The 22,248-nt window shown below is 41.9% G+C and overlaps 2 protein-coding genes across 2 annotated transcripts; one reads left to right on the top strand and one right to left on the bottom strand.

Moving 5' to 3' along the window:
- The first annotated feature begins 600 nt into the window (after positions 1 to 600).
- Positions 601 to 2,027, top strand: LOC120673742 (outer envelope pore protein 16-2, chloroplastic-like). Its single transcript, XM_039954735.1, has 5 exons — positions 601 to 975; positions 1,083 to 1,183; positions 1,266 to 1,299; positions 1,413 to 1,480; positions 1,612 to 2,027. The coding sequence occupies exons 1-5, from the start codon at positions 801 to 803 to the stop codon at positions 1,756 to 1,758; spliced, it is 525 nt and encodes a 174-aa protein (XP_039810669.1). The 5' UTR covers positions 601 to 800; the 3' UTR covers positions 1,759 to 2,027.
- A 444-nt stretch (positions 2,028 to 2,471) lies between these two features.
- On the bottom strand, positions 2,472 to 10,953 carry LOC120673741 (protein FAM91A1-like). Its single transcript, XM_039954734.1, has 11 exons — positions 10,525 to 10,953; positions 8,840 to 8,957; positions 8,436 to 8,532; positions 7,978 to 8,084; positions 7,446 to 7,568; positions 7,083 to 7,236; positions 6,272 to 6,332; positions 5,775 to 6,139; positions 3,832 to 5,344; positions 3,314 to 3,738; positions 2,472 to 2,732 (listed from the first exon to the last, which is right to left on the bottom strand). Exons 1-10 carry the CDS (start codon positions 10,644 to 10,646, stop codon positions 3,492 to 3,494), a joined length of 2,907 nt encoding a protein of 968 aa, XP_039810668.1. The 5' UTR covers positions 10,647 to 10,953; the 3' UTR covers positions 2,472 to 2,732; positions 3,314 to 3,491.
- Positions 10,954 to 22,248: the final 11,295 nt, after the last annotated feature.

Below are 22,248 nucleotides of genomic sequence, written 5' to 3'. Positions count from 1 at the left end.
CATTACAAGTAACTGCATCTAAATGTACCAATAATCACTCCTAACAATAATTAAATTGATTGCTAATCTACTGTTTCAACAAAAATAATTACAACATAATCTACTTGTAAAGCGTAGAAGAATTTTGGTTACCTGCAGTCGCCGGCTCGAAAATCCGGTAGGGTTTCGCCTCTCTCCCTCCCTCCCTCTTTTTTCTTGGTTTCTGGAATTTTAGTGATGCAAATGAGGGGTGGGGGACCAACCAACTCTTATATAAGGGTGGGAGAGCCGGTCGCCCTGCAGCTAGGCGGCCAAGGCCGGCCGCCCCGCTGCCGGGCGACCGGCCCCCAGGGACTTACGCGCAATTTTCTCCGCGAATTTTTTTTCAGAAATGCCCCTGCCGCCCCGCTGCCCGGCGGCCAGGTCCCGGCTGCCCGGCAGCGGGGCGGCGGGGTATATTTCTGTAAATTTCCAAATCGAAAATATAATTTTATAAAAAACGAAAATAAAAAATAAAAAAATAAAAAAACCGCAAAGGAGCGCCACGCGCCCGAGGTCGGAAAGCCCTGGAAGCGCGCCCACCGCCGTGTCCACGCGCGCGCCGCCCCCCGGAGCGGTGCGACCGCCACGACCGCGGACACGTGCCGGGCCCCGTCCACGCGTCCCCCACGCCCGCCTCGCGGGCATTAAACCCGGCGCTGTCGCTCGCCCAGGACGTACGCCCGGCACTTCCCCACCTCTCCCTCACTTGGTGTGCGTGTTGCTTCCCGTCGGCCGAGTGGTAGAGTCGCAGAGAGCGCCGCAGGGCAGAGCAGCAGGAGATGAGCCGGCTGGACACCCGGACGCTCAAGGACGAGCTGACCAGCATGGACCGGCGCCCGCTCCTGGACCTGGGCCACCCGCTCCTCAACCGCGTCGCCGACAGCTTCATCCGCGCCGCCGGCGTCGGCGCCGCCAGGGCCGTCTCCAGGGAGGCCTACTTCGTCACCGTCGAAGGTACGTGCGTTGTTCGTGGCGTGGCCGTGTGCGAGTGAGGAGGCAACCTAACCAACAACGTTGTTGCTCGCGCTCAAACGTCCTCCGTTTCGATTCGATCTGTGCAGGCCTTTCTGGGGACTCGGCCGGGCTCGACCCCAACGGCGGCAAGAGGAGCCATTTCTCCAGCATCAGGGGCGACGATGGCCAGAAGTCGCTCGACGTCGTGGTGAGTGAGACGAGAGGAAAAAAAAGTAGCAGGCTAGCTGTTGTTGCTTGACCACACACTTTCACTTGCTCGATTTGTGCAGGTAAAAACGGCCGGCAAGGAGGCCTTCCAGTGGGGTGCGTGTTCAGCACAAGCAAAATTTCGCATGGCGATTGTAATTGTTCGTCTCCTGACAAAAACAGGATGTACATGTCAAAGCTTATTAACCCTGTCTTTGTTTGGCATGCAGGCCTGGCAGCCGGGGTGTACTCCGGGCTGACGTACGGCCTCAGGGAGGCCAGGGGTTGCCATGACTGGGTTAGTGCCACTTCCCTAATCGAACCGATATGATGCTCTAGTCAAGCAAACATGAAAACTTCCACCCGGCAACAAGAACACCGGCTCCTGATTCCTGCTCGTTTAATTTGTTTTTTACCTTCCTCCTGCAGAAGAACAGCATGATCGCAGGTGCCATCGCCGGCGCAGCCGTGGCGCTGACGGGGGACGCCGGCGGCCACTCCGACAAGCTCGTCCATTTCGCCATCACCGGCGCGGCGCTGTCCAGTGCCGCGAGCCTGCTCTCCGGCGTATTCTGAATCCAGGGACGGGCGCCGGACACGGGAGCGGTTGTCCGGCAAGGTTCTCGAGGGTGTTTAGCATAAAGAAGTTGCATTGCAGCTCACCGACCATGAAAAATGTATTCCTAGATCCGTGTGTCAGCTTCCTGCAGCGAAGTCTAGCACCATGTGGTTGCAGTGTAATCCTTGCTCGTTTGTTTCCAAGGCATTCTACATTTACCTTTAGGTTTTACCCCAGTTCCAATAATCTTCTAAGTTGATGACTTAAAATGTCGCCCGTGTGAACTTGTGATCTACCCATTCATCCTTGCCTGTCGACGTCGTGTGAAAACTTTTTGAGTATGAACTACGAAGTTTGACACGTCGTCCTCCAATTCTTCCAAGTTCGATGATACGGTGGCATGGTAGCAACTTCACAGTCCCTGTGAAAACGAGAACAAATATAAAGTGGTGTCCCTCTGCGACTGCAATTTGCTGTAAAGTGGTGTCCCTCTGCAATTTGCTTTGAGAAGGGTGAGCTATTGCAATGGGTACGGTGATGCTGATGCACAGTCACGACCTCAAGGAGCTAAGTAATTAGCCTAAGTAATTAGGCCTAAACAGAGGAATGACCCTCGCACGAGAACAGGATTCAGACTTGCAGCTGATTGCTTGTCATTTCTGTTGCGCTGCTTCGGGGGTTTGAAGGAAATCCCGGAAGCCGAGCCAACACGTCCATGACGAAATTGACATGATCACAAAAAACCAGGGACCCAACGGCCGTATTTACTGCAATGAAGAAGCTGTGCTAGCATTCAACAAACTGCATCACAAGAAGCTGTGCTAGCATACAACAAACTGCATCACAACTTAATTTTCACACTGCAAAAATCTGCGGCCTTTCATAACTATAAACACGCCTCAAGTAAGCAGCAAAGAATCTTGGAATAGCACCACGCGCGAAGAAATTTCACACACAAGTGAAAAGTAGACTAGTATACTGGCCAAGAAACCTGCAAGTAAAGAGAGAACTTCACGTCAAGACTCGAGACCCAAAAGCCCAACGCAAAATCGAGATATGGAACAATATTGAAGTCGTCTAACGCACAGGGTACAGTTCGAAAGGTATTTGTGCCAACATCCCAATTCAATAATATGATGGATGAGGTCCTTGTTTCTTATATTTTCATGTGACTATGTGTAACAGTCAAAGGGAAAATGTTAAATGCAATTTTACGTTGGACATATAGTTCCACAAATACCATTTATGAGCTCCTAGCCTTTTTACCCAACCGACTGGCACCTGTAGCCCATCCAATGATTTGAAGCTTTATATAATATATAGATATGGTCTCGAGAAAAAAAATCTCAGTATGACCGTCTAACATGTACGGACGCAAGTTTTCTTTTATTTGTGTTACTGTATAAACCTAAAACTCATCTAAATGTACGAATCTGAATTTCAAAGCAAGAAAACTACCAGTGAATACCCCCTTGCATCCTGCTAGCATAAAACAATCTCAAGGATCCATTTAAGCATGGTATCTAGGACTGATCCCACAAATAGAGCATCAACTTGAAGATGTGAACTTACATATGATGTGAGTTGATAGCTTCAAAAATTGCATCCCCAGTTGATGAGCATCACTGACCAATTCCCATAAAAGTGCTTGGTCTTAGTGTTAAAGCAGCCACCCTCTAAATATTCTTATCGATCAACTTGAGGATATTGGAATCACAATGGCTACAGTGAGCTATGGACACATGACACATCACAGCAATGCTGATGAGGCCGCTGATGCCTCAGCTATAAGCTGGAGAGGTTGGCGTGCTTGAAGGCAAGCAGCAACATCAAAGGGATGTAATTCAGCTCCATCAAATATAAGATTTAATCCTGGTAAGACTACATCCTTGCTGCCTGTGTCCTCTGTATCTGATTTTGCATCATGTAAGGATGGTTGTTCTTCAGAGGTAGGTCTGCTGGCAGCCTCATTGAGCTCAGGAGCAAGTGCATATGACCTTTACAAATTTGGAACGTAGCATTAAGTTACAATGAATAATAATCAAGTAAACATATTGCATGAAAGCTTAATGTAACGTATTCAGAAGTACCTGACAGTGCTCCCATCAAAGCTCACAACTTCTGTTCGACATCTCTGCCGTCCAGAAAATCTCAGCCTCTCGTTTTCACTTGGGGCTCCTCCGGTAGGTGTTGAAGGGTCATTATTGAGATTCCATCTCCCACTAATACTGTTGATTAAGATGCGTGGTAAGTCCCTTGAGCTTCCACGCTTGTTAAATAATTTTGCTATTGGCCCAGTTGCTTGATATTCACTACAAAGTTCTCTCAGAAGCCTTCTAATATTTTGCATCACGTCACAATGCTCATTGAGGTCATCCTTCTGAAGCATATGGGATGAAACCACCATTTCACAAATCCTCTGGCACAACTTTGGATTGAATAAGGGAATTCCGAACTCTAAGCTCAAAGGCACCCACTGATAACTAACATTCTCTGGGTCAATTTTGTCTGATTCATCTATCCTGTGAAGTCTTACTAAATGAAGGTAGCCAAGTGTGCTCAGATCAAATTTACTGGATAGGTCTTTCAATACAGATGTCAAGTTTAAGATCTGATCCTTTGGCAAATTAGTTTGAGCTATCACACATGCAATTGATTGATCATCATTCTTTAGAGGTAAAGGGATCTCTACAGTGACAAGGTTTCCTGCTGTGTCAAGATCATTAACACTAAGTGGTTGCACCAGCACAGCAGATTGTTTAAGCATTGAGTTCAAGCAGTGTAACAATAGGTTGCCCTTCACCAAGTTCCCCTCAAACTTCCCTCCTAGTCCACCCACCACAGAACCATCCCAAGACCATATTAGTGCTTTTTCACAACCAGCTAATGGTTCAGGTAGCAGTCTAAAACGTAGTCCTTTCATGAAAACAGCAGATACCGGTCCACAATTCCCTGCTGTATACAATACAAGCTTCATCCAAGGTGTCATGGAGGAATAAGAAGGTGGACCAAAATGAATTGGGCCTGAAGGACCTGGAAGAACTGACGAAGAAGGAAGAGGAACCATTGAAACAATAATGTCATAGTCCCGGAGAAACAGCCGTTCCAATGTAGCTGGGGCAAGTGAGGCTAAGCTCTCACATCGAAGAATATCAACTTTGTACTTCCTTTTGTTCTTCAACACTCGTGTGTCACTTGATACATCTAGTTCTGATGTAGCCACAGTTGATGACATTATATTCCCATCATTATCATCTAAATTACATGTCACCTGGTTATGCTGCGACAATTCATCATGGTTATCATCAGCAACACCCTCCATGTTTACTTTGGCCAATTGGCTAGTAGCGTTTTCAATGTCACACAAAGAGCTTCTTGGAGTCTTTGCTTCACCAGCATCATTGCTAATTTCATTTGAAGAAACTCCACCAGATTGTAGACACTCCAAGAAATATCGCAGACTGAATGCATGATTTGCAAACTCCTCTAGGACACCTTCAAATTTCTTTCCCTCTAAACTAGCAAGATCACTACAAAGTTCTGCAATGCAAGAATCGCCTAGTTTTCCAGCCTCATAGAGTGTGACAGCATGAGATTTTAAACCTGCAGAATGTTGGTGAAGGCACTCACTAGTCACTACAGTATCATCAAGGCATTTGGCTATGTATTAGCTATTGACCAGTACTGCAAATCTATCATTTGTACCAATACTGTGCAAGAAAAGAAATTGATAGATTCTGATATCGCAATCAACCTATTTGGAGGATACATAATTGTAACTTTCACAAACAGTAATTTTCAAAATATAAAGGTAAAACGAAAAATAGTATAGTGAAACTTGGAACAAAAAGTGCCACAAATATTGTGCATTTGTAATCATTTATATGCATATTTCTCAAAATAGATAGTCAAAATTTGAATTGCAAAATCAATGGTGACAGTCATTTGGATATGGGTGCTGGATGATTTCCAAGAGATTTCAGCTTAAAATCCTAGTACTCTGCATTAGGAATACGAGTTGAAGACTACTAACCTGGGGACAGTGAGCCCATCATCAAGTATGAAGTAACATTCGCATCAACAACAAAGCCCACATGAGCAGTACCAGATATTTTCCTGGGCCCATCAGAATCCATGCTAGTAAGTTGTTGACCAGACTTTTCTGAGTTGATGCTTGTATTTGAACCTTCTTCGTCATCACTAAGAATACTAGCAGGAAATGCAGGCGCACCTTCATCATTAAGAACAGAATCTGCCTCCACTAGTTTTACAGCCCACCCCAATCGACAAGCAAATGATGCAGCTGCCTGCAGCTGATAAAGGTCAGCTTGTAAGGTTGCAGCCAGTTCAGCAACAGTAGCATTAGCACTTGATACAACAAATACAACATACAATAGCCTGCAACAAAAAATTCAAGTTATTGCTATGTTGGCTATGGAAAGTTACAGGTGAAAGAAAATTAGACTGTCAGTTAAATTAGATATGAATAGCAAATGGAAGGCCATCATACAGAAAAATGAAAGCACTTACTCTTCAATTGGGTCTTCATATGATTGATCCTTGTTAGAAACAAAATTTTCAAGCCTGGAAACTGAACAAATAGTAACAATGTAAACTCTTTCAAATGCTATATTACTAAACTTAATATAAGATCTATAAACACAAATCTGCATGACACATAGCAGTCTAACATAACTTCAATGAGCATTTTACCATTTATTCTGATGAAGGAGGCTCAAGATCAGGGGATTTTGATATGTTGTTCGAATAAAACAACATCATTACAGGAAATAAAAAGATGTTGAGCTACGCATGCAATGGAAATAGAATACCATGATATTCTTCAGGAAACCTCTTTATTTAGCACATTTATATGCAATATTGATCTATCAAATATGAATTTGCAAATACACATAGAAGGCTCTGATGTTCTAACTTTTCATCCAATCTTTATATTATATTTTTGCATAATCACAAACTAGGTCATACGACAAACAGATAATCCAAAGGATGTTTATCTACTGATGATGTGTCATAAATGATGAATGTTGAAGTGTCAAGAGGGTATAAACATTCAGTATGACATGTATTTATCAATTTATGCAATAGAAACAATTTGTTCTGGCATAAAAAAGAAATTGAAAGATGTAATTTGGGCTATGACACATTGATAGAAGAATTGGGTGTCTACATCATTCCTTGGCACCCCACATCGCATGACATAAAGAGAAAGCATGGGCACAGAAGTATAGAACAGACACAAAACATCATAAGCAACGATGCCAGTAATTAGGTTAATTCTGCTTGACTAATTATATCCTCAAAAGTACTCCATTAATACCTTTGAAACGGTCATCTGGGAAAACAGGGACATCAAAGTACACTAGCCCTCTTTTATAAAGGCCATCAATAACCTTCGGATCAAAAAGAACATATGAATTGGCTTCCTCTTTACATATTTTGTCTATTGTTGTTGTCTCTTCTTCTGAAAGTTTCTACAGAAAACCAATAACATCAACTCTTATCAAAAGACTTCATATGGAAAGATCATTGAGACTTCATAAAGAGATAATAGCTTTACGTAGGGAAAAGGGAAGTCAGGCATTTTATGTTGTAGCTTTCACTTTACAAGTGAGATTTCATCACATTTTATATCAAAATTGCATTGATGCATAGCAATAACGAGAGATATAGCGAACCTGACCTTAAACTCTTCCAGTGTAAAGTTAACAAGACAAACCCCCCACCAAGGCTCGACCGGGAAGTCAACAGGCTGTGTAGGCAGCATTTCTTTTGCAATTGATTTGTTCAGCTTCCACATCAACTTCTGAAGAATTCAATACAGAAAAATTATCTGTATCTGTAAAATGAACAATCTTGCTGAAAGATACTATCTAAATATCAAATAGAACTCAAAAAATCACAAACAAAAAGGTTAACCAAGAACATGTATAGCATGCCCATATATTTATTATTCATCACTTTTCACATCAAATAGACTCATGCCCGCATGCAATTGTTTAGCATAGTCTAGTATTCTTTTTTGTGAAAACTTCTGTTGTTATCGTTTCATTTGAGATTTGAAAATGATGTGTCATCTATCTGCAGCTTGCACATTTTAGTATGAAATAAATTACTTTTTAATTCACACGATCAACTATTTGAAACATATGTATGTTAACAAGATTGCACGAGCATCTGACAGTGTAAGAACCAAAGATCATGTCCAGGAATACCTTTGATCTGCATTTGTTCATGATATCAATAAACTCGTTTCTCCCAACACCCGTAAGCCTTAGCGCATCAGCAGCAGTGAAGTTTGGAATACTATCATATGGTTGTTCTGCCACAAAATCAAGCATGTAAGCATATAAGCATGTATTACGAAAAGTGGAACAGTGCTCCAGTTTTACAGTCACACATCAGTAGGTTATGCTGTTGTAATAAAAAAAAAGAATATAGCACAGTTTACCAACATGGACTAGCAGTCTAGGCCAGGCACTGCCTAAAATTGCAGTAAATTAAATTTTAACAGCAGGATACCAGTACCACCACTGAGTTGTACTCTAATTATATATGTGATATTTTACATTTTTACCACCATAAAAATGATAGGAAATTAGAGCAATTTATAGGCTACAGGATGCTAAAGGGACATAACTTCACAAAAAATATCTTTTAAGAAAGGGGTTACCATTCTTCATTGCTTCAAAAAGGATGTCACAATAATATCTGAAAGGTGAGATCCTCAATACCCGGCATATATAATCTGCAAGGTGGTATGGGTATAGCTGCAAACCAATGTGCATGGTGTTGAAATCTTGAAAGCTTTCGGGTAAACAATTCAAACATACGAGAAAATAGTTATTATACACATATTTCAACTCACTGCAGAGGGAACTACATAAACCTTAACAAAAAATTAATAGAGATGTTAACAGGGTAGATCCCGTATCCAAACAATGTGCATTAAAAATTTATCAATACTGGCAGATGTTATGAACAGAAAATTGAAATAACCCCCAACAAGAGAAAACCAAGCCATCTCACATTTGCCAGCCTATTGATTACACAGAAAGGGGAAATTGAGGACCATACTGCAAGATTTCTCCGGAGGTAGCGCATCATTTCTTCATAGTACTCCCCTTCTCTGCATACTCTACGGGCAAAGCAGGTATTCCATTGCAAGCGTTTTCGGATACAAAAATCCACAATCCTGCCACCAAAATAAGTAGAACTGGATATTATGCCTGACAGTTTCACACTATATTAATGACAGGAACTAGGGCGCGCAATTCAGACACCTTAAAAGTACATGAGAAGGGTTATTCATGAAGTCCTTCAGAGTACTACTACCATCCATTATTCAGCTCATATTTCGGTACGTAGAAGTCTTATAGAGTAATTTTTTACCTTAAGTATTGGAAAAATTACAAAGACACCACTGTGTAAGACCCCAGTTTGCTCTTCTACAGGTGGGTCCCAGTACCACCTGTCATTGAGACATAAGGGCGTACCCAATGCCGTAGGCTTCCCGCACTGTGCGGGGTCTGGGGAAGGGTTGTTTTTAAGCCCCAAGCCTTACCCACACAAATGTGCAGAGGCTGGGGCTCGAACCCGGAACCTTCCGGTTACAGATGACAAAATAGAAAACTAGGGTTTGAACCTGTGGTATGTTTGCAAAATCCTGTTTAACGTTCTTACAATATATTATCGATATTACAAAATCAACATCATTACCAAATGATATACAGATCTGTAGATACAACTTTTGCGCACGAAACATGCATACAATTTGACTATTGTTTGTCAAAACTTACGAAGTTCCACTTTTTGAAATCAAAATATCCGTTATAGAAATGGATGGAGGAAGTAGGCACATTAACACGATTCTCCAATATGGCATCATGTAACCTTATCTGGCCCTTATTGAACTTGCCACGGAAGTCTATGCTTTCCTGTGCCGATAGGAAATCCTAACTTCTGTCATTTCACGTGGAAGTATATTATGAGCAACATAATGGCACATGTACAGTATGAATTAATATTTTTTACTCATTTCATATAGAGTTTTGACTTCATGGTAAAATCACACAGATGTTCCTCACAAAAAACAAATTGCATGCATGCATATTTGGTTACTTTTTTTATCATGAGGCCATGATGGAACACAAACTGTCAACCAATGTTAAAAAAATGTTATGCTGCAAAAAATCCGAGCGGTAAAAGCATTACTAGTAGACAGATGGCCAGAAAACACTGCATGTAATGTAACAGAACAGTAAGAACGAAGGTTGCATAATTGACTGAATTGTACTTTTCTTCAAGAATGAAATATGATGCCATTTCCAGGACTCAGAGTTCTACAGTTTCCCTCGAAATCGGTCAATGCGCTGAAGAGCCATGGTTCAAATTTGAACCACTCCCAACATGACCTGAATGAAACAGCCACAATGTGAAGAGATGTAACTATACAAGTCATGATTCGCCTATCTGCCATGCCAGATGAACCCTGCGACCGTCCCTAGCAAGATTGAGGCCAGCATCTGCTGCTCGGAGACCTCGCACGTCAATGTAGCTAGTTGAGGACGAGATCTAAACAAGCCCAAGGCAGTTGGGCAAACTCGAACCTCCAGTTGCTGCTCAAGCGGCACCGAAACAGCTATTTTAAGCAGCGCTGGCGTCTACTAACTACGGCAACTCACAGAGGTCACAACTAAGCGTAACTGGTTGCAGCAGCAGAGGCAATCCATAGTGGAGAGCAAACGCAGAATAGTGGTTACCTGCGGTGCCACTCCTCCTTGGTCTGGAGCGTGGCTTGAAGGCGCTTGGGGAGCGACTCCCAGGGGCACTCCTCCCGGATCGCCTTCACCACCATCTGCTCCTCCACCGTGGCCGACGACATCCTGCACCTCGTCCACCCTCCGCCCGCGGGACTGGTGGTTGGGTGGGGCGGGCGGATCTGGCTGCTGCTGCTGCTGCGGGATCAGATCGCGATCTCGCGGGGAGGAGTGGCAGGTGAGGTTCGGGAGCGCGAAGGACGTTGCTGTCCCCGGATCGAGACAAGAGCGGCGGCGCGGCACGGCACGGTCGCTGGGGGCTGGAGAGAAACGGGAGCCCGGATGGGAAGTGGCGGCCTGGTCCCCTGTTCGAGTCCGGCAAGCCGCAGCAGACAAGACATGGACTTCGAAACTGGGAGCGGCACCGCGGTCAGTCCGATTTCCGCGATGACGGCTCCGCGAATATTTTTTTATTTTTAACCTATTTTTCAATTTTATTTTAAAAATAACCCACCTGTAAATATTTTTCAGATCTAATCTTTTTGGTCGCGCTGGTCTGCGTGGCGTGACAAAAACACGCTGTCGCGCCACATGCATTGGAGCGCTTCGGAGCGCTCGGACGGGGTCTGCCAGCTCATATTCCACGTGTCAACCTTGTCACGCCACTCCCACCGGCATGACATACAGCCTTGTCACGCCACCCCCGATGGCGTGACAAGGTCTGACTTTAGAAAAATCATATCTTTTTCATACAAATTCGGATGGAGATGATTTTTATACGAAAATTGTAGCTCTCAACGAGATCTACAATTTTGTAGTTTTGAATCTTTTCATTTGAAGTCATTAAGATGGTTAAATAATTGATTTAAACTTTTAACTGCATATTAAGCATTTTACCTTTATCGGATTCATCTCTAACTTGACATGTTTATCATAGTTCTACAAATTAAGTTCTATATAATATTTGATATTTGAAATAATATGGACTAAATAATAATAGTTCGATAAGAGATACAATGAGAAATCAAACTATATCATCCTTGTGTATGAAATATAATGCAACACCCTAGATATTAATTATAGCTATAAGCTAGATCAAGTATTTTTTTGAAAGATTAAGATCTTAAAATATAATAACAGTTTGAAAAAGATACAAATGTGTAAGTTTTATACTAGTAATTAAGTGGTTTAGATGAAATGAGTACTTTGTTGTTCTCCATCTTATGGCATTCTTTTCACTGTATCTCCTTTGGTCAGCGCAACGCTTATCATTGCACTGCTTGGTTTGGCTAGCCAAGATCATCGCTCAAGGTGCCTCCATGGTCCCACCACTCTAGATATATATTATATTAATAAGCAAGTGTTGTTATAGAAAAAAAGAGAGCCACCACGTTCGTCGAGAGGGTCTAGAAATTTATACATTAATCTAAAAAGGAGAAGGATTTACACAATTGGATTTTACGAAAAACTAATGATCTAAACTGACTCAAGAGGCTATATTATATACAATTGAAAAATATCTAATTTCATAATTAAAGAATTAAAAAAATTAGAATATAATTATAGAGTCCATGCCGAATACAAAAATTCGTCAGACTTTCCCACCCAATCAAGACTACGCCGTATGGCACGTCTAATGGGGATCAAAACAGGTTGATCCTGATAGATGGAAGTAAAAATGATGGGGGCATGATGATGGGTCAAAACAACATAATATATGGATGCAAAAAATGACACAATTATTGATTGTTTTATATGCTTATTTGTATATGGGCTTCCAACAACGTTAGGGACCATAAGAAATTCGGCACAATTGTAGTAGACAAGTCTCCATACAGGTGGTGGTGGCAAAACGATTGTACATATGCACATATAATTTCGGAGTTGATTTGTACAAAATAGATATAATGTATATGCACGTAATTTGATAGGCAATGTGAAAATATGTATAATAAGACTTAGTGATGTATAGTGGTTGAAGAACAAATTCTAGGGGAACAAACAAAATAGCCTGCTACAACAAAGTATTTATAATAAAAAAAACAAACATAGCAAAACTAGCCACGCTATTAGCATGGACCAACTCACAAGTTAAAGCTATAATTAATAATACCTAGAATGTTGCATTATATTCCGTACTCAATGATGATATAGTTTGATTTCTCATTGTATCTCTTATCGAACTATTATTATTTAGTCCATATTATTTCATATATCAAGCATTATATAGAACTTAATTTGTAGAACCATGATAAACATGTCAAGTTAGAGATGATCCGATAGAGATAAAGTGCTTAATATGTTGTCAAAAGTTTAAATTAATTATTTAACCATCTTAATGACTTCAAATGAAAAAACTCAAAACTACAAAGTTGTATATCTCGTTGAGAGCTACAATTTTCGTATAAAAATCATCTCCATCCGAATTCGTATGAAAAAGATATGATTTTTCTAAAGTCAGACCTTGTCACGCCAGCGGGGGTGGCGTGACAAGGCTGTACTGTCACGCCGGTGGGAGTGGCGTGTCAAAGTTGACACGTGGAATATGAGCTGACAGACCCCTTCCGAGCGCTCCGAAGCGTGCCAACGTGGCACATCTTGTCACGCCAATGCATGTGGTGCGACAGAGTGTTTTTGTCACGCCACGCAGACCGGCGCGACCAAAAGGGTTAGATCTGCAAATATATATGCAGGTGGGTTATTTTTAAAATAAAATTGAAAAATAGGTTAAAAATAAAAAAAATATTCGGGCTCCGCACTCCGCAGGCTGCGCACGAGTCGCATACTCCAAACTCGCACGGCCGCGATCAGCACGTAGTATCTTGATGTTATTTACGCAAGTAGTGCAAACAGGCTCCATTTCGTATGAAGCCTCGACAAGTAATATCTTCATGTTATTTACGCAATACCTATACATAATCTATGTATATCTCAGCTTACAAAACTGCTACCGCGATTTTTGGTCAATAAACAGATAAAGCTGAAGGCCTGAAGCCGCTAAAAAAACCTACTAAACGAGCTCTTGATAAATCTTAGTGTCAAACGCTCGTTTACATCCCACAAGCATTTCGAGTTAGGTCGACGTCCGTTATGAAGAGGGGGAAATTATGTAGTAGCGTATTTTGTTCCCCCCTGTCCGGCCTACTTCATAAAGTTCACATATATATAATGAAATATATAAAATAAAATAATACTAATATTAATAACTCATATCTTTGGAAGATTCTACATGGTAACTTGTTCCAGAAAACTAAAGCAGCAAAGGTCATGCGTCGTACAAATTAAGCGCCATGTAAGTTAACGTCGTGCCGTGCAAGTTAAGCGCTCATACCAATGAAGTTTGCGCCATGCCGCAGTACGATAAGAAGACAAGAAGCAACGAAGGTGTCAGCGCTCTTTGCAGCACTATATAAGGAGGACATGCTTGACAAAACGAAGGCATCGGTAGAAGTCAGAGCCTCCAGGAGCGAAGTTCTTTGGACAACACACTAGTACAGAAAGACTAATTTGTCCCGGTTGGAAAATTTTTGTTATTCCAGTTTCCCAACCGGCAACGCCAGGCCGGGGTCCTTTTGTCCCGGGTCTGGCAACCATCTTTTGTCCCGGTTGGTAACACCAACCGAGACAAAAGGTGCTGCCAGCGCCACGTGGCTGGCGCACTCTTTTATCCCGGTTGGTGAGGTTTTTTTTCTGTTTTCTTTTTCTCAATTCTTTTTCTATTTCAATTATACTTTTGCATTTCAATTAAACTTATGTATTGGAATTCAGTGTGTATGATCTCCACTAATATATGTATGTATGTATATATGTATATATATGTATATATATATATATACGTATATATGTATACACATATCTATACATGTGAATTCCTTTACATATGAAAATGTCCAGGACCAATATTATATAAATATATATATACACATATATATTATTGGAGTGCTTATATATAATACATACATACTCATAAATAGAAATTTAATACATACACACATATATATTTACATAGGTATATTCGTTCTTAATTACATATATACGCGTATATTATCATATTTGCTGCGATTGTCAATATTAGATAGCCCATCATAGTAGAATTCGCCTTTTGGATCGAGGACTTGCTCAATAATAAATCCGGACAATTGTTCTTGAATCGCCATAATCTTTTCCTCCGGTATGAGTTTATCGCGCATCTCCTCGACTTATGGAAAAATGGGATAATTAATTTCGACTAATTAAAATACGAGTTCAAATATTAACAAGTTTTTTACTTACTACCTCCTCCCAATCTGTCCAGCCCTTTGGAGGACCTATCAGACCATGGATGTTCTCGCATACATAGTATGCGCATAAATTAGTGCCTTGTTTCTGCCTCATACACTTTAAGAGAGAAGAAATTATCAGGTATTTACATGAATATATAATAAAACTAATGAATCGTGCAACGAATCATCCAAGTGCGTACCGCAAAATCTGTCTTGATCTTCAATTCCTTGTCAAATTTGTCTGGATGATTTTTAGCGAATTGCTTTCAAATCCTGTGCATGATTAGAACAATTATAGTCAAGTAACAAAGTGATTCAAATTATCGGTCATCGATGGAGTAGTGGTAGAATTATTTTTTCATCATGTTAAGAATATTTTTGTATTGTTCTGGAGGTCTCCTTAATGAGTCCATAACCACGAGTAGGCTCTTCTCGGGAATTATGACAATTAGGACCCAGTGTTCACTGCAAGATTATACGGAGGTAGTTCTTGGTAGTTAAGGTTTAAATAATTCGATTACAGAATAGAAAGAGTTAGACGGTGCAGCTACCTTCTTTGCCGGCGGCTGTTTCTGCTTCTTTGCCGGCGGCGGAGGGGGTGACCATGGAGGCGACGGTGACGCTTGAGTGTTCATCGGCGCATGAGATGATGGTGATGGAGAATGTGCCGGTGAACCTTGCCGAGACAGTGCTGCCCTTGAGGAGTTTTGCCGTTGGCTCGGCTGTGGAAGCGCAGCTGCTTTTTCGCTGAGACAGATGATCGGCTGCGACATTAGGCTCTGGAGGCACCGTTTGCGCTTGATGTTGCTGGCTCATTGCTATGGCCACTTGGCGTTGAACCTCTTCCTCCAGTCTTTGATCGTGTGACATGAGCCGTTCCTCTAGCTTTCGCAAGTGCTCCCGCTCATCATTCTTTTTTCTTTGCCGGCTTCTATATGATTCAATGTAATCCTTGAACCCATACTTCCACGGAACCACGCCTTTGCCTCTTGTGCGGCCCGGATGCTCTGGATTCCCAAGGGCGTAAGTCAGCTCGTCCCTCTCTCTATCCGGCTGGAATGTTCCCTCGGCCGCTGCTTGTATGGCCTCCTGCAGTATCTGGGCTGCTCGCTGGATGTTTGGCCCATAGACGCAGTCACCAGTCAATGGGTCCAAGTTTCCCCCGTGACCATAAAACCAGGTCCTTGACCTTTCAGGCTAGTTCATGGTCGCAAGTTGGATGCAACCTTCTTACAGTGAGTCAACCATATATTATCGGTATCATCTAAACAGTGTGTGCATGCTTTGTATCCCTTGTTCGAATGTCCTGACAAGTTACTAAGAGCATGCCAGTCATTGATCGTTACGAACAGCAATGCTCGTAGGTTGAAGTTTTACTGTTTGTATTCATCCCACATCCGTACACCTTCATCGCCCCAGAGCAATAAGAGTTCTTCGACCAATGGTCTTAGGTACACATCAATGTCATTTCCGGGCTGCTTTGGACCCGGGATAAGCATTGGCATCATGATGAACTTTCATTTCATGCAGAGCCATGGTGGAAGATTGTACATACAAAAAGTCACAGGCCAAGTGCTATGACCACTGCTCATCTCACCAAAAGGATTCATGCCATCCGTACTCAAACTGAACCTTATGTTTCTCACATCCAAATCAAATTCAGGGTACGTTCTATCTATTTTTCTCTACTGCGACCCATCAGCGGGGTGTCTCAACATCGAGTCTTTCTTGCGTTCCTCTTTATGCCATCGCATCAATTTAGCATTATCTTTATTTCTAAACAGACGCTTCAAACGTGGTATTATAGGCGAATACCACATGACCTTCACATGAACTCTCTTTCGGGGAGGCTCCCCATCGACATCTCCAGGATCATCTTTTCTAATCTTGTAACGCAATGCACTGCATACGGGACATGCATCCAAATTCTCGTACTCGCCTCGGTAGAGGATGCAGTCGTTGGGGCATGCATGTATCTTTTGCACTTCCAATCCTAAAGGGCAAACAAGTTATTTGGCTTCATATGTTGTGGCAGGCAATTCGTTTCGTTGTCCTTAGGAAGTATTTTTTAACAAGTTTGAGTAATTCACCAAATCCCTTGTCGGATACACCATTTGTCGCCTTCCATTTCAGCAACTCCAAGGTGGTGCCAAGTTTCTTCAATCCATTTTGACAATCTGGGTACAACAACTTACGGTGGTCCTCTAACAACTTCTGAAACTTCAACCTCTCCGTTTCACTCTCACAGTCTGCCTGCACATTGTGCAATGCCTGCCCCAGATCGTCACTGGGATCATTTTCTACTACATCTACTTCGGGCTCTTCCATGGGAATATCGTCATCGAATGCACCGATTCTAGCATTCCCCGGAAAGTGGTCGTCAAAATCTTCTTCTTCATTGTCTTCCATGGTAACCCCCTGTTCTCCGTGCTTCGTCCAACAAACATACTTCTCCATGAAACCATTTGCGAAAATATGGCTGTGTAGGATTCTTGAAGATAAGTAATCCTTGTTATTGTTGCAATGAATACACGGGCAGCACATAAAACCATTCTGCTTGTTTGCCTCAGCCACAGACAAAAAATAATGCAGGCCATCAATGAATTCTTTCGAACGTCGGTCAGCATTGTACATCCATTGCCGGTCCATCTGCATTTTAAATAAATCGATTTGAATTCTTTACACGTATCGAATAAATAAAATATATCAAACCTAAATTAAACTAAATGTAACATAACATGAATAATTAAAAGATATGCAATATCCATCATACATCTTGATTAATTAAAAGGAGTACTTGATCCATTACAGAACTTAACAAAGGAGTAATATACATGAAACTTAAAAATTCGAACAACAACACATAGGTTTTCAACCGTTCTTGCGTTGGAACGCAGAATGCTCTAACGGATTTCTTGCTGGCGCAGAAGAAGATGACGGAGCTGAAACCTCCGAGTTTGGTGGTGACGAACCGTAACGCCGCAATAAATCCTCAAGATCAAACGGAGGTTCCTCGCCCCTTGCCATGCATTCTCTATATTCTTTTTCCAAATAACGGAGCGCTGCCCTATGAAAAGCACTAGGTTTTTTGGACCGACGACCTACTCGAGTTGTGCCCTTCTCTCCAGAAGGACAACGATCACCCCCACCGGCACCACTCCCTCCAGCTGCTGAAGCCATATTTTACTAAAAAATACCTTTATTTTCCACAAAATTATAAATTCTTACCATTGCAATGCAAAAATTATTTACTATTACAATTACAATGATCAGATTAATAACTCTTGCAAATAACAATGAAATCATATAAAAAAGACGAAATGTATCATTAATTGAAAGAAATCTCTATAACTTCTAATTACTTTACCACCATTCAGTTCCAGGAGTACACTCTTTTCAATATCCAGAAACCCTCTAGAAGAAAAATAAACCTTTATTTCTGAAAATGTATATGTCAGTAACCTCAACACTGCATTTCGGGGGGACACGGTGCGGTACAAGGATGTCACCAATCGGCCAGCCGCAGCACCAACATTTACGATTAATAGGCACAACACTTGGCACAAGCAGCGTGCTCGTTGATATGCTCTCAGTACAACAACGGTCATGCTGACTGCGTCAAATGCTGTCTTCTTATCAATCGGAAGTGTGGTGATGCGACCAACCGATTCACGACGTCCTTATAGCGCATCGTGTATCCCCGAAAGATAGTGACATCACCGTTGGATGGAGATTAACGACGTATACTTGTTTCGAAATAAAGATTTTTTTAGCTTCTAGATGGTTTCAATGTGAGCCTGAATAAATACATCACTAGAGTGTCAAAATAATCCATTCATAATACAAAAAATTCTAATATACTCATTTCATTAATTCATTCATGAATACAAAAATCAACTATCCACAATATGGTCATATATACAAGTACATCACATGAAATGTCTACACTCATCCTAAAAATTTCTACTATCCACATACTCATCTAAATCTAAAAGAAAATCACACCTACATATGCAATCTAGCTAAATGTCCAAGAAATGAGCTAGCTACACATTTTCTCTATTTCTAAAGCATTAAATGAGCTATACAAGCCAAGGAAGAAGAGAAAAACAAGCCCCAAACCTTTAGCGCCGATGGATGGACGGGGAATCAAAGATCTTCACAAATGTGGTGAAGAAATGAGCAAGAACTCCTCTCTCCCGAGCCAAGAACAGCAAGAAACAAGTGAGCTGAATGGCTCGGGCGGGAGGGGGGGGGGGGGAGAGGGAAGGGGATAAGGGGGCCAAGGTCTTTTGTCCCGGTTGGAGCCACCAACCGGGATAACAGGCCGACACCAACCGGGATGGTCCCGGTTGGTGTCGGCCTTTTATCCCGGTTGGTGGCTCCAAACCGGGACAAAAGGCCATTGTCCCCCCTGCTGGCCCGGCTAGCTGTTGGACCCGGGACAAAAGCCACCTATTGTCCCGGGCCCAAAGGCTGCCGGGACAAATGGCCTGGAACAAAGGCCTATTCTGTAGTAGTGACACCTAAATCCAATAAAATTCCTTGTACCATCCCTGTACCAACTACAAGAAATTGTATTGGGTTTAGGTGCTCTCGCAGGAACTTCTCATACAGCCTTCGTTTTGTGAAGCATGTCCTCCTTATATAGTGCTGCAAAGAGCATTGAGGCCTTCGCTGCTTCTTAACTTCTTATCCTACTGCGGCATGGCGCAAACTTCATTGGTATGGAGGGAACGGCGTTAACTTGCATGGCTGTTAACTTGCACGGCGCGGCGTTAACTTGCATGGCGCTTAACTTATACTCCCTCCTTCCCTGTTTATAAGGCATACACGTATATCAAGATTCAAACATTGTTATCTTTGACCAATAATTTGACTATTAAATTTTTATTTTTATAATGCAAATTTCATATGATTGGATTCATAATCAAATATATTTTACAATGATTATAAGTTTATAATCAAAAGTGATATAATATATGATAAATAAATGGTCAAAGTGTTGTTTAGAAGACCGTGTCATGTTCCACCATGCCTTATAAACGGGGAAGGAGGGAGTATGACGCATGACCTTTGCTGCTTTAGTTTTCTGGAAAATCTTTCAAAGATCTGAGTGTAGACTTATCTATACAATGCTTTCTGTGATACTTGTCTATACAATGCTTTAGTATTATTTTATTTTTGGATTCTGCTCTCTCTCGCTGAGTAGCTTCTTTTCCAAAGATGAGGGGAAAACTTGTTTAAATAAGTTCTCTATAAACTTATTTGAGGTGGTTTCGCCAAAAAAATTTCTAAAAAATCCTAAAAATTTATCCTATAAAGGTTTTTGTAAGTTTTTAAACTCAAAAGTCACATGAAGTAGTCATGAATAGTTTAATAAAAAAGTTACTACAAAAAGTTCTTGGTAGGTGTTCAAAATTTAAAATTTGCTAAGGAGAAAAATTACCCAAAATAGATGGAAGGGGAGCATCATGCACACACTAACTAGAATGCCTTATCAGGCATTTAGTTTTCAAAATAAGAGATGATTATGTCCAATAATAGTATAATAGTACAATATCTTACCGTTACTCTCTTGTTTATCGGGTTTCTTAGACCAATCTCAATGGAAGTGTCATAAGTATTAAATTTGCTAACATGGCACAAGAGAGAGAATGTTGAATGTCATGGAATGTGAGAGAAGTATCGTCAACATGACACTCCTCTGACTCGGTTATCTAATTTACAATCTTGACAACCGTACGAACACTCTCTACTAAGACTGGCCTTAAAACCTGGTGTTCCTTGGAGCTCTCTCTGCATCTCACGTGGCACGTGTCGCTCTGTGCTGCTGTGCGAGTTGCAGGAGCACTGCACCAAGGGGACGGCATGCACTCGGGTCAATGGGACTGTGGCTGAACACTGCAACCTATGAGACAGGGCAAGGGCAATGTTTCTTGCCAAATCGGTCTACAAGGGTAGGTCTTATGTGAGTGAGCTATAGTCTATTTCATTCTCCACAATGAGCAGTCAATAAACATGAGACCTACGAGAAATAAGAAACAACACCCTCGCTGCACCGGGAAGAGGAATAAGGTGGAAGCAAAGAGTACTATGGCAGCAGGAGAGAGATAATAATATTTTTTATTCCATATGGTCAGCCCATAACGCCATGGATGCCTTTAGTCTCTGACACATATAAAACCACCTTCACAGTGGCTATAGGTACCCATAAGTAAGAGCTTAAGGACTGCTTTTATTTCCGCATTGTGGTCGCCCGCAATACCATGCTTCATTCGGGTTCGAACGGCATTTGGCCGCTGACGTGCGTAGACCCTAGTCTTGACCGTGTACCATGCCACGTGCAGTCATCCAGACTTGCAGCACGCTCCACACACCGTGCTTCGTCTACTCGTTCTAAAATAAATGCACTTCTAGGCTCTATTTGGGTCCCACCTTCTAAAGCAAAGTGATTAAACTTTTAGTCACTTTAGGGATTAAAGTTCCAAACAAAATGACTAAAGTGACTAAAATTATTTTAGTCCCATTAGCTCCCAAAGAGTAGCTAAAAGAAGTTAAAAGGAGTACTTGAGTGGGCATGCCCCTTATTTTAATCACTTTATTTGGAACTTTAGTCACTTGATCCAAATAGAGGTGACTAAAATTTTGTCATTTTGATTTAAGAGGTGGGTTGGTGTAAATGTGTAATCATTGTACTTTACGAAGAGAACTAGAGTTAGGTTGCCTCGTAGTTAAAGATGCATTTATTTTAAGACAATTTTGAACTCTAAAAATGCACGACGGAGGGAGTACACTTCCTGCCTGTTCATTTAACTAACATTTGGTCCTAATTTAACTAACATTTGGTCCTACTTAGCGTGAGCCCCATAGAGAGCACAGAGAATCAGATGGCAGATCGTTCGCCGTGAGAAAAGAGCGCAATAGCCTCACCTCTTGAGCCTAAACATCTAAAACCAACAAAACAAAATTAAACTTGGTCCAAAAGTGGTCAAAACTAGCATCCAATCTTTTCGCGAATGAGTCTCCTCTGCACTACTGCAGAGGGACTCACCCGCTGACACATAGGCTCAAGTGCAGTGGGTCTACGCGTTAGAACAAGTATTATAATGAGCTGGGAGCCGGCAAAATCAGGGGAGAGAAAGTAGGAGAGAGAACCACACAAGCGACTCACGAAACGTCCGCTGGAGCGGGCGGATAAACCCTCCAACCTGCTCCTGTTGGCTGCCGCTTGCATGCACATGTCTCCTATTGACTGCCCCATTTTTCTGAGCATTAAATGCAGTGGGATCCACTGCTATCGCGTCAGTCATTCCAGCCGGCTACCCGCGGAATCATTAACCCTGCTCTTAGTGAGGGAAGTCTCTCTGTAGAGGAACTACCTCCCTAATTTCGTGCGCCCAATCGAGATGATGTTAGTGGCTAAATTATCACAAGCCCGTCACACTCCCAGTCAACCAAAACT

This window comes from Panicum virgatum, chromosome 5N (assembly GCF_016808335.1).
Source record: "Panicum virgatum strain AP13 chromosome 5N, P.virgatum_v5, whole genome shotgun sequence".
In the NCBI taxonomy this organism is placed as follows: Eukaryota; Viridiplantae; Streptophyta; class Magnoliopsida; order Poales; family Poaceae; genus Panicum; species Panicum virgatum.
Note: the sequence above shows the minus strand (reverse complement) of the source record. Positions and strands in the feature narration are given on the sequence as shown.

Bases quoted from the DNA above. Each gene is read 5' to 3' on its own strand.
- LOC120673742 (XM_039954735.1), top strand. From the start codon at position 801: ATGAGCCGGCTGGACACCCGGACGCTCAAGGACGAGCTGACCAGCATG. The intron at 976-1,082 runs GTACGTGCGTTG...CGATCTGTGCAG, and splicing joins CTACTTCGTCACCGTCGAAG to GCCTTTCTGGGGACTCGGCC. The intron at 1,481-1,611 runs GTTAGTGCCACT...TTCCTCCTGCAG, and splicing joins CCAGGGGTTGCCATGACTGG to AAGAACAGCATGATCGCAGG.
- LOC120673741 (XM_039954734.1), bottom strand. From the start codon at position 10,646: ATGTCGTCGGCCACGGTGGAGGAGCAGATGGTGGTGAAGGCGATCCGG. The intron at 8,958-10,524 runs GTAACCACTATT...TTTTGGTGGCAG, and splicing joins AAGGAGGAGTGGCACCGCAG to GATTGTGGATTTTTGTATCC. The intron at 7,569-7,977 runs GTATTCCTGGAC...TGAATTCTTCAG, and splicing joins TGAACAAATGCAGATCAAAG to AAGTTGATGTGGAAGCTGAA.